This window comes from Schistocerca nitens, chromosome 9 (assembly GCF_023898315.1).
Source record: "Schistocerca nitens isolate TAMUIC-IGC-003100 chromosome 9, iqSchNite1.1, whole genome shotgun sequence".
Taxonomy (NCBI): Eukaryota; Metazoa; Arthropoda; class Insecta; order Orthoptera; family Acrididae; genus Schistocerca; species Schistocerca nitens.
In genome coordinates, this window is record NC_064622.1 from 283,180,063 (window position 1) to 283,192,634 (window position 12,572).

The 12,572-nt window shown below is 45.5% G+C and overlaps 1 protein-coding gene and 1 non-coding gene across 4 annotated transcripts in view; both read left to right on the plus strand.

The window, feature by feature from the left end:
- The window catches only part of LOC126203854 (alpha-tocopherol transfer protein-like), a 150,430-nt gene that overhangs the window by 93,118 nt on the left and 44,740 nt on the right, over positions 1 to 12,572 (plus strand). For all 3 annotated transcript variants that reach the window (XM_049938227.1, XM_049938228.1, XM_049938229.1), the window contains exon 2: positions 2,921 to 3,074. In XM_049938227.1, coding sequence (XP_049794184.1) covers positions 2,921 to 3,074 — 154 coding nt within the window. The remainder of the gene's footprint in view (positions 1 to 2,920; positions 3,075 to 12,572) is intronic.
- Positions 1,802 to 1,876, plus strand: Trnas-cga (transfer RNA serine (anticodon CGA)). The gene has a single exon. It is a non-coding gene; the product is annotated as a tRNA-Ser (tRNA).

The window sequence follows — 12,572 nt, forward strand, 5'->3', positions numbered from 1 at the left end:
GCAGCTTACACCTGCTCCATTGGACTACAGTTGGGGGAAAGAGCAGGCAATTTATTCGCAAAATATCCTCTCGTTTCAAGAAGCCCTTCATCAGGGCTATTCGATGCGGTCGCGCAGTGTTATTAATAAAAATGAAGTAATGCCCGAACGCACCCCTGAAAAGACACACATGGGGAAGAAGTACAGTGTCATAATAACGTTGATCGGTGAGTGTACTGTGTTGAAAGGTTTGGAGGTCGGTGCACCCATGCAACATTATGCCTCCCACACCATCAAGACAATCATGCTCAACAATGTCCTCGGTGCATTGTGTACTCGCACCTCTCGCTATATGACGGTACGTCCAGAAACACTGATCAGACTGAGTCTGCTCTCATCCGAGAACAGCACGCGAACCCACTCCTCCTTGGCCTAGTCCCCATGCCACGAGAACTTGCCCAAACGTTGCCAAAGATGTGCGTGTGACAACGGAACACAGTTTACTGGTCGTCAGGCATAGAGAACTCCCCCATGCAGTCACTGTGCCACTGTGGAGCGTGAGATAGCGAGCCTTGCAGTCCTGTTAATTATGTTTGCAATTGCACCTGTTGCTTGACGTGGGTCCCTTCTTGCCTCTTTCATAATGTAGCGGTCATCTGCTACTGTAGTTGACCGTGGTCGATCAGCTCCTCTCCTTTAGGCGCAGAGGCTGTGATCCTGAAAGCTCCTCACCTACGTAAAACAACACGAAACACCTGGGCTATACTCGTCACACGTCATCCTTCTTGCAGTTGGAAATTTGTGGTAAGGTTTTATGGCACCAAACTGCTGAGGTCGTCGGTCCCTGAGCTTACACACTAATTAATCTAACTTAAACTAACTTACGCTAAGGACAACACACACACCTAATACCACCGCGGACCGTGAGAAGGCGCCTCAGACCGCTCACTTCTTGCAGTTTCCCGATGTTTCTTTCCCGTGTGGACTCATCCAAGTGTTCGCAAGAAAAAAATGGCTCTGAGCACTATGGGACTCAACTGCTGAGGTCATTAGTCCCCTAGAACTTAGAACTAGTTAAACCTAACTAACCTAAGGACATCACAAACATCCATGCCCGAGGCAGGATTCGAACCTGCGACCGTAGCGGTCTTCCGGTTCCAGACTGCAGCGCCTTTAACCACACGGCCACTTCGGCCGGCCTGTTCGCAAGAGGCCATGTTTCAATGAAGAACACCACCACAGTGCATTGTAACAGCTCACTGGCTGACTGTCTTCTCATGTTTTTTCAGTTGCCAGCGTGTTGCGGAGCCCGCTCCATTTGGCGCTGTAGTCACGCTCACCTCACCTCAAGCAACTTCCAATTTTCTGTGCAGGACTGGGAGAACTCCGGCAACATCCTCCCGCATCCATTTCCACCTAATATTTAATATCTTACGTTAATTCACTTTCCAGTCCTCAAGTTTTGCAAATCAGTGTATTAATGACAAGGTAAAGCAGATTCCCACTGAAACGAAGGATATGAGTGGAAGCATGGCGCAATCAGTTCGAAAACAAGTGACTATAAGAGCTGTAACTGTGTAATCATCTGATTAAATTAGATTATATTAGATTAATACTTCTTCCATAGATCTTGAATACGACACCTCGTAATGATATCGAACGTGTCAGTTTAACAAAAATTTGTTTGTAAACATCAAGTGTTATAGTGTACATGCAGCGTTCGTATGAGTGGTTGCAAACGCAGGAGAACTTCTGTAAATTTTGCTATGTAGGAGACGAGGTACTGGCAGAAGTAAAGCTGTGAGGACGGGGCGTGAGACGTGCTTCGGTAGCTCAGTTGGTAGAGCACTTGCCCGCGAAAGGCAAAGGTCCCGAGTTCGAGTCTCGGTCCGGAACACAGTTTTAATCTGCCGGGAAGTTTCAATGCGTAAGTTGTAGTTGTATGTTTACGTAAAAACAAGAGAATATTCATCAATTTGAGATAAGGGACATTGGTCAGGAAACGACCGAGTCAAAACTTACAAGGGAAAATCGTTTGTATGGACCAAAACAAGACAAAAATTTCTAGTAAACATAGGCTCTAAAATCCATACCTTAAGAGCTATGAGCTCTTGCTCTTCTTCACTGCTGTTAAACACATCTCTTCTACTGAATAAGTGCGCATAGCTCTGACGGTATGATTTTAGAGCCCGTATTTACCTCCTCCCAAAATGTGGAAAGCAGAGTGCTTGCAGTAGGAGAGATGTTTTACTGTATTAAAAACGAACAAGTGCCCATAGCTCTTTAGGCATGCATTGTAGAACTCACGTTTACTACACTATTTTTCTTGTTTTGGTCCATATTACCACGTCTGTAAGTTGCATGCCCTACAGTCAATGCAACAACAGTACCGGGACATGTACTCCGCAGTCACAAATGCCGGCCGCGGTGGTCTAGCGGTTCTAGGCGCACAGTCAGGAACCGCGCGACTGCTACGGTCGCAGGTTCGAATCCTGCCTCGGGCATGGATGTGTGTGATGTCCTTAGGTTAGTTAGGTTTAAGTAGTTTTACGTTCTAGGGGACTTATGACCACAGCTGTTGAGTCCCATAGTGCTCAGAGCCATTTGAACCATTTTTGCTGTCACAAATGTCAGAGCGATTTTCGCTCGTAACTTTCGACTTGCTTGCATCCGGACCAGTGTCCCTTACCTCACATTTATACACTTACCCTTCACCATCATCACTAAACGTTTGTACCATCATTATGGAATCACCCTGTAGGCCTATAACGTCTGTGCTAGTGGCATTTAATCATTGTGACTAATTTTTTTCTTAATTTCCAATTTACCGTTATTTTCGACAACCAGAATGACCTCCAGTCCCGCTTATTAGCTGCAACTGAAAGTAAAAGTTAATCCAGAGAGGCAGTCTCTAACGGTAAATTTCGTTTTCTCTCTGCAGGAACTGTACTCGCCAATGGCGTACCGCGCTCTCCCTCCGGAGCTGGAAGAACGGGCGAAGAATGAGCTGAACGAGGACCCCAAGAGGAGGGAGCAGGACATTCAGCACATCAGGGACTGGCTCAGCAAGCAGCCGCACATCAGGGCCAGGACTGGTAAGGAAACGTGCGACCAGCGAGTACTAACCGTCTCTCCACTGCCACGGTAACGCTGCTGAGTGAGTTCTGTAAAACGCCCAACACTTTAGAGAGGGAAAGTCATCTTGAAAAGAGACGGAGTGGAAATTGTAAAACTGCAACGTGAGTCAGTGAAGTATCATTCCTTCTGAAACTTCGTGGCACATTAAAACTGTGCGCCGGAACAAGACTCGAATTCGGAACCTTTGGCTTTGTGGAGCGAGTGATGCACCGATTGAGCTACCCAAGCACGCATCACCACCCCTCCTCACAACTTCAATTCTGCCAGTACATCCTCTCCATTCTGGAATCATTCCTTTTAATCAATTTAGCAGCCTTAACTCGCAACATATCTCACAGCACCCACATCCTCTCAGCATACTGGGTGCAGTCTAGAATTTTGGTCTTCGTACAACGGTTGTTTCTCTGAAAATGGAGGTTTTGGCACTTTATTATACATACATCCGCGTATGAAAAAATTTTTACCTCGTACCAAATTAAAAATGGTGGCTGCAGTCCTTGTCGAAGTATCCGCCTCCCGGTATGTCGTTATTTGCGCGAAGCGTTGTACACAGACTCGTAACTATTTCTGAAACCCATACAAATAAAAAAATTCTTAAATTAAAATTAATTTTGGAGGCTATGACGATGGGATTTTGAAAATTACTTCGAAAAACATGTCAATATATTGGTATGTTTTTCTAAACTAAAATGCTTAAAAAATATTAAAAATTTGACAAAAGTAAAAGCTCTGACTAAGGCACCGTAAATTTCATTACCGTTCGTTTCTAAGAAAAAAAAAAACCAAATGAGTCGGTTAATCTGTCGTGGTTCTGGAGCGCTTTACATGCTGAAAAATGTTGTTTCGGAAAAAACGCGTGTTAAGTTGGGAGTAACAAAACAAACGTGGTTTCAAAACATATTAATCTGCGATACTAGGACCTTAGAGGCATCCTTCCTTTTCCTCAAACATGCTCTGGTTCTGAACTTGGTACTATAGTTTTTCAGTCCGGGCTCTTTTAACAAACTGAAATATTCGTCCAACGCGGCGGCCATGCGTTTCCTGTCAGATAACTCCGCAAAGTTCTTGCTGTTCGTTTCTGTGACGATTTCTGACACGTTCGTGGTCTTCATAATAGACGAATAACCTTCGTTGAATACAACTGCAGCTATATACTTTGCTATTTCAACAGTTTTTGCCCCACAATGAAGATGTTTCGGCACCAGTTTTCACAAAAAAAAAAAAAAAGACTCATATGGCTCTGAGCACTTAACAGCTGAGGTCATCAGCCCCCTAGACTTAGAACTACTTAAACCTAACTAACCTAAGGACATCATACACATCCATGCCCGAGGCAGAGTTCGAACTTGCGACCATAGTAGCAGCGCGGTTCCAGACTGAAGCGCAAAGCGTTGAAGCTTTCGTTATCAATTTTCTTATTGGTACCGGTGTTTATTTTAAGCAAATCTTCATTGGGCAGATGTTCGCATACTGTTTGTATTTTATCTTGAAATAGTCTTGCCTGATGGTCCGTTGTTACAATGGCTCCACGCTCTAAGTCGTCGCCACCCCAGGACACACAGTTGGTGTTACGTACTTTTTATTTACTCTGTTTTATGTACTGGACAAGTCAATGTGGCGCCTGTATTTTATGGATGAAGTGTGGTCTCGTTATGGTTGTACGATTCATGCACAGTAATATTACACTCATGTTCAGAAAAAAAACAGAACACTAGAGATAGGGCGTTCATATTCACATGATATGTACATTAGTATGTTCTGCAGAAATGATTCAGTCACCTTGGTTCAGGGTATGTGCTGTTGGCTAGTAGGCACAGGGTCCGATATGGGCCCTGATAACTGGCGTCCTATGGTATAGCCATCCATGCTGTTTTCACCTGGTTCCAAAATTAATCCGTGGTGATTGGCACTGGGTCACAGCGCTGCCCCTGTCGTTGCACCGTATGCCATACATTTTCGAGTGGCGACCACTATGGTGATCTGGCGGGCTAGGGGAATAGGCCAACGTCCTGTGACACCAAGAAAGCTCGTGTTCGTTTAGCAGCAGGTAGTCGTGCATCGTCCTGCTGAAAAATGGCGTCCGGGATGTTGTACAGAAAGGGTATGGCTACGGGTCACAGGATGTCATGCAAGGACCAACTGTGGTTTTTGGTTGTACCCAACAGCACCCCACACCATAAGGTCTTGATATGGTGCTGTGTGTCTTCTGCAAATGAAGTCACTGTGATTCCGCTCCTACTGTCTGCAGCGATCCAGAAAGCTAGCAACATTTTCAAATAAACAGAAAACTCAGTCTGATGCCATTCCTGTCTCCAGTGACGTCGTTCCATACACCATTGCCGTCTAGCATGTCTCTGCACCTTCGTCAAAGGTAGGCCGAGAAGTCGACAGCATGCACGTTACCCATGCCGTAATAAACGGCGACAGAGTGTCACCATTGATAGTGTACTGTGTGTTCCACTGTTCCACTGATGCGTCAGAGCCGAGCAGAAGTCAGATCTGTCCTGCAGTGCCATTCGGATGAGGTGTCGAACTTCTCAGTGGTTGTCTACATGTTGCAGCCTGATCCATCCCGTCCTGTTCTAAGGTCTCCCGTTGAACCATTCTGTACACACCCGTCCTACTGCCGAAACACTTCGTCCCACACAAGCAGCAGTTTAACGGATAGATGCATCACATTTTCTCATGCCAATTATGCGCCCTCTTTTAAACTCACCAATTTGACGGTACGGTTCGGGCATACGACTGCGAGGCATCCTGCGCGTCTACTCGAATCACACTGATACATTACCTTCGGTTCATAGCCACAACGAGAGCCGCAGGCACATTTTACCGGTAGGTGGTGTTGCGCCACGATATCGATGTTGACATTGAATCGACAGGTCGATATGGTTCAAATGCAAATCGTTTCCGCTAAACATGCTAACGTGCATGTCCTGTGAATATGAACGTCCCATCTCTAGTCGTTCAAGGCGTTCTGCTTTTCTGAACATGAGTGTATTTCCAGAAGTCCGGAGATGACAGCGAGGCCTGTCGAAACTGGTCAATGAGGAACCAAAAATATTCAACAAGCGATCTTTGCTGCAAAAATTCTCATTTATTGTTGTGAATTCAATAAATAATGATTGTATGAGACGCGACTCATTCCATTCGTCTACGGGAACCAGAAGACAGTAGATCCGTCACCCAAATTAATGCCTTTTCCTTGACTTTCTGAGGGGATTCGATATAGTTCCGCGCCAACGAGCAAAATGGGAGCGTGCAGAATATCGGCTCAACTATGTGATCGGATTGAAGAGTTCTTACTAAAAGGAACACATCGTGACGATCCCAAAAGAGCCAAATCTTCGGACGTAAAAGTAACTTCGAGCGTTCCCCAAAAGGCGTTCGACTTAGTTCCGCACTGTCGTTTGCTACAAAAAGGGCGCGCTTCCGGTCTATCCAATGACATATGCGGTTGGATAGAAAGTTTTCTAACAGACAGGGAGCAGTATGTCGTCCTGAACGGGGTAACTTCCACAGAAACAAGAGTAACTTCAAGTGAGCCACAGGGCAGCGTAATAGGTCCTCTGCTTTTTACGATTTACATTACGGCCTGGTTGATGGTATTGACAGCGGCCTTGGACTGTTTGCCGATGATGCTGTAGTCTATAGGAAAGTAGTATCACACGAAAGTTGTGAACAAATCAACGAGGATTTGCAGAAGATAAGTGCGTGGTGTAATGACTGGCAGTTATCTCTCAATATTAGTAAGTGTAGTCTACTGCGTATAACAAGGCGAAAATCCCCATTAATGTTTGAGTACAAAATAAATGATCAGTCTTTGGAAGCGGTAACATCAATCAAGTATCTGGGTGTGACTATTCGAAATGATCTCAAATGGAATGATCAGATTACACAAGTAACGGGTAAGGCGAACTCTAGATTGCGGTTTATTGGTAGAATACTGAAGCGGCCGGCCGCGGTGGTCTCGCGGTTCTAGGCGCGCAGTCCGGAACCGTGCGACTGCTACGGTCGCAGGTTCGAATCCTGCCTCGGGCATGGATGTGTGTGATGTCCTTAGGTTAGTTAGGTTTAAGTAGTTCTAAGTTCTAGGGGACTAATGACCACAGCAGTTGAGTCCCATAGTGCTCAGAGCCATTTGAATACTGAAGCGATACAGTCCTTCAACATAGGAAATTGCTTACAAGACGTTAGTTCGTCCAGTGTTAGAGTATTGTTCGTCTGTATGGGACCCTTACCAGTTGGGTCTGATTCAAGAGATTGAGAAGGTCCAAAGAAGAGCGGCAAGATTCGTGACTGGTACATTTAGCCATCGCGAGAGCGTTACAAATCTCATTGAACGTTTAAAGTGGGACACACTTGAAGATAGAAAACGCACTAAGCAGAAGGGGCTGCTCTCTAAATTCCGAAATCCAATCTTCACCGAGGATGTAGAGCATCTATTATTACCACCAACTTTCAAATCGCGTAATGATCATCATTCAAAGATGAGGGAAATTAGAGTTCGTACTGAGGCGTTCAGACAGTCGTTTTTCCCTCGCGCGATACGCGAGTGGAACAGAGGGGGGCGGGGGGAATATGACTTTGGCACGAATTGTGCCCTCCGCCACACACCGCTTGGTGGCTAGCGGAGTATACAGGGTGTTACAAAAAGGTACGGCCAAACTTTCAGGAAACATTCCTCACACACAAAGAAAGAAAATATGTTATGTGGACATGTGTCCGGAAACACTTACTTTCCATGTTAGAGCTCATTTTATTACTTCTCTTCAAATCACATTAATCATGGAATGGAAACACACAGCAACAGAACGTACCAGCGTGACTTCAAACACTTTCTTACAGGAAATGTTCAAAATGTCCTCCGTTAGCGAGGATACATGCGTCCACCCTCCGTCGCATGGAATCCCTGATGCGCTGATGCAGCCCTGGAGAATGGCGTATTGTATCACAGCCGTCCACAATACGAGCACGAAGAGTCTCTTCATTTGGTACCGGGGTTGCGTAGACAAGACCTTTCAAATGCCCCCATAAATGAAAGTCAAGAGGGTTGAGGTCAGGAGAGCGTGGAGGCCATGGAATTGGTCCGCCTCTACCAATCCATCGGTCACCGAATCTGTTGTTGAGAAGCGTACGAACACTTCGACTGAAATGTGCAGGAGCTCCATCGTGCATGAACCACATGTTGTGTCGTACTTGTAAAGGCACATGTTCTAGAAGCACAGGTAGAGTATCACGTATGAAATCATGGCGGTGAATCGAGGAAGTACAGTACATACTGACGAAACTAAAATGAGCTCTAACATGGAAATTAAGCGTTTCCGTCCACATAACATCTTATCTTTATTTGTGTGTGAGGAATGTTTCCTGAAAGTTTGGCCGTACCTTTTTGTAACACCCTGTATATGAAGATGTAAAGGGTGTTATATGAGAGTTATATTTAACAATATGAACGACATATTTGGATAACATCGTACGTCCCATGAGTCGTTTTGCTGATGATGCTGTTGTATATGGAGAAGTGGCAACCCTAGGAAAATGTAGCAAAATGCAGAATTTTGCAGAGGTTCGGTACATCGTTAGGAATTGACAGTTGACTCTCACCATAAATAAATGTAACGTACTGGCCACAAATAGGTAGAAATACTCATTACTGTGTGATTTCACTATTGCAAGACAATTACTAGATGCTGTAAAATCCACTACATATCTGACAGTTTGCGTACAGAGTGGTTTAATGTTGAGATTTACTAGAAGAATCCTCAGGAAATGCAGTCCATTCACAAATGAGATAGCTTACAAAACCATTGTTCCACTAATACTTGAATGTTGCTCGACACTCTAGAAGAATTACTAGACAGGAGTGATCTGGAAATAGAAAATATCCAAAGGATAACGAATTGCTTCTTCACTGGTACATTAGCAAGCACAATAGGGTCACGGTGATATTAATTCAACTAAAAAGACGGGCACTACAAGACAGAAGTTGTGCATCATTTGTAGGAAGTACGAACAATAAATGTTTACATCCCTCCGGACAGAATAAGTTATTTCGTACACGGAAAAGTAGAGGAATTTCATGAGACCTTATTTCTGGATCCACGTCTTGATATATGGGGTATCCTAGGATCAGTTGCCAGTATTCAGGACTATGACAAGAACTATAATTCGAAGGAAAATAGTAAACATGTCTAAAATGCATGGCTTAGGTACTGAGAACACTTCTTGATCTTCGATACTGTATAACAAATCTCCTCTACAGCAAGCTCCTTGTTTTCCGTATTTTCTGAGGAGGTGGTATGAAACAAAACAACAAAAAATTGTCTACTAAGCACGGGATCTAAAATGCATATCTTAGGAGCAATGAGCAGTTCTTCAGTAGAAGAAATGTGTTTCACAGTAGCGAAGAAGAACCAGTGCTAATAGCTCTTAACGTATGCATTTTAGTGCCCTTGTTTACTAAACATTTTGCTTCGAATGATCGTTCCTGTCATATCCCTGAATACTGACCTTTACTCCTGGGACACCCTGTACGCAAGTTACCGGTGCATAGTGCAGGGTACTTCATTCTAATCTTACAGATTTTGTGCCTTATTCCATTAACGTATTGAGCGAGTGAGAAAATGACTGTTTAGCGAGAGAAAAAATGACTGCTTTGCTAGGTTACAGACGGTAACCTCCAGGTGTCGAAACTCGGCCCAGTAACTGACATACATCAGTTAAACACTCTCTAAAATAATTAATTTGAAATGAAAAGACTATTAAATGAAGCAAGAATCACAATTAATTCGGTCTATTCCGTCGAAGAAAACGTTTGACAAGAAATGATAATATTATTCTAATAAAACTTTGGCACGTCTGATTTAAGGGTCTGAGAAAGGATTCTAATAATCGTGTAAATGAAGCAACTGCCAACGTGAAGTTGTACCATGATTCTCGTGACATCAGCAGAATGGACAGATTGTACTACAGAAAGGAACGCATTGAAACTGTGGCCGAATTCGAAAGCAAGCAGGTACTGAATCTAAGTTGTAGGTGGAGCCTGAAGTGGATGCGCTATCAGTCATTGGCGGCACACTAACGAACCTCACCAGCCGTTAAGTGCAGATCAGCACGAAATCTCTGTACATCCTTCAATACGTTGGTCGTGCGGTCGTCCCAGGTGATCGAGTATCTTGGGGGTGAAACGATGACAGTTTCTACGAAGAATTAATTTTTTACCGAATATTCATCAAAACGAAAACACATATTTCCATGTACTCGCTCTTAGTCCGTTTTGATTGACTGAGGTATGGATCTTCCGAGTGCCGATATGTAAAAAATCTCTTTAGAAAAGGCTGCTTCCCTCTCCTGGTCTATTCTTTAGGCAGTTGGCCAGTAACGCAAATCCTACCATTTAACAATGAAAAGACGTCTTACTCACTTTCCATCTGTATCTGTGGCCAATGCGGTGGGCCCTCATCGACATAGTCTAATTTCGTTTTCTAACCTCCAGTTTACTCATATTATCCAGTCATGGCAGTACTTACGTGGTGTAAAGATTTGGTTTTTGTGAAGTCAACGTTCGGTGGCGTCTGACGCCTACAAAGCATCACAAAACTGCGGGTCCCCACTGTTTGCTAGATAGCGTCCGTAACATCGGGCACATTCTGAGTAATACATTTTATGCACAATAGCGCCTTCGTGGACCTCGTTAAAAACGACATTCCTTCTAATTTCACTTCTGGGTTGTAAAACTGGTCACGTGTTGCACCACATATCTCTGTTTGCACATAGTCTTCAGGCGTCCAATCGCGGCACTACAAAAGACTGTCCAGTGGCCTGCAAGCCAATGACCTGCACACCTCCCAGAATTCCCTGCCAAGAACCGCTCCAAGGGAGGTGGCCTACGTAGCTCCACAGTGTTTTCCCCTTGTCCCAGTCTGCTTTCAACATCCTCACATTTATATAATGCATGCAAATTCGATTAAAAGAGTAAATGAAGAGCAAATTACATTAGTCACTTACCGAAAATCACTAGCACTGTTATACATCACATTTCTACGCATTGATTAATTATTGAGACTCAGTGGGATTTTGCAGTATGATTTTATACGTGTCATGGGACAGTTTCCGAAAAAACGGTAATGTAAAATCTTGTTTTTCCTGTCGTTCATCCCACTTCTTCATGGGCTCAGCATAATAATCATAGGATCTGGCAGTGATCGTGGTACAGTTACGCCAGATGCCCTTTGTGTTGCAGTCCCGTTTTCCTTCCTCACGACGGAATTTGCGTACCCCAACAGTCTCTGACTGGAGTAAATTCAAGTCCAAGTCTTCGAACGTTTTCCAAAAGTTTGCAAATCGTGTAACTGTGGCGTGATGTGGCCACTAGCATGGTTTTCACCTAGTCGTATGTGGCAAACAGCCTGCATGCTCTCGTCGGTAGCCCACAGGGCGAATTCTACACTCCTGGAAATGGAAAAAAGAACACATTGACACCGGTGTGTCAGACCCACCATACTTGCTCCGGACACTGCGAGAGGGCTGTACAAGCAATGATCACACGCACGGCACAGCGGACACACCAGGAACCGCGGTGTTGGCCGTCGAATGGCGCTAGCTGCGCAGCATTTGTGCACCGCCGCCGTCAGTGTCAACCAGTTTGCCGTGGCATACGGAGCTCCATCGCAGTCTTTAACACTGGTAGCATGCCGCGACAGCGTGGACGTGAACCGTATGTGCAGTTGACGGACTTTGAGCGAGGGCGTATAGTGGGCATGCGGGAGGCCGGGTGGGCGTACCGCCGAATTGCTCAACACGTGGGGAGTGAGGTCTCCACAGTACATCGATGTTGTCGCCAGTGGTCGGCGGAAGGTGCACGTGCCCGTCGACCTGGGACCGGACCGCAGCGACGCACGGATGCACGCCAAGACCGTAGGATCCTACGCAGTGCCGTAGGGGACCGCACCGCCACTTCCCAGCAAATTAGGGACACTGTTGCTCCTGGGGTATCGGCGAGGACCATTCGCAACCGTCTCCATGAAGCTGGGCTACGGTCCCGCACACCGTTAGGCCGTCTTCCGCTCACGCCCCAACATCGTGCAGCCCGCCTCCAGTGGTGTCGCGACAGGCGTGAATGGAGGGACGAATGGAGACGTGTCGTCTTCAGCGATGAGAGTCGCTTCTGCCTTGGTGCCAATGATGGTCGTATGCGTGTTTGGCGCCGTGCAGGTGAGCGCCACATTCAGGACTGCATACGACCGAGGCACACAGGGCCAACACCCGGCATCATGGTGTGGGGAGCGATCTCCTACACTGGCCGTACACCACTGGTGATCGTCGAGGGGACACTGAATAGTGCACGGTACATCCAAACCGTCATCGAACCCATCGTTCTACCATTCCTAGACCGGCAAGGGAACTTGCTGTTCCAACAGGACAATGCACGTCCGCATGTATCCCGTGCCACC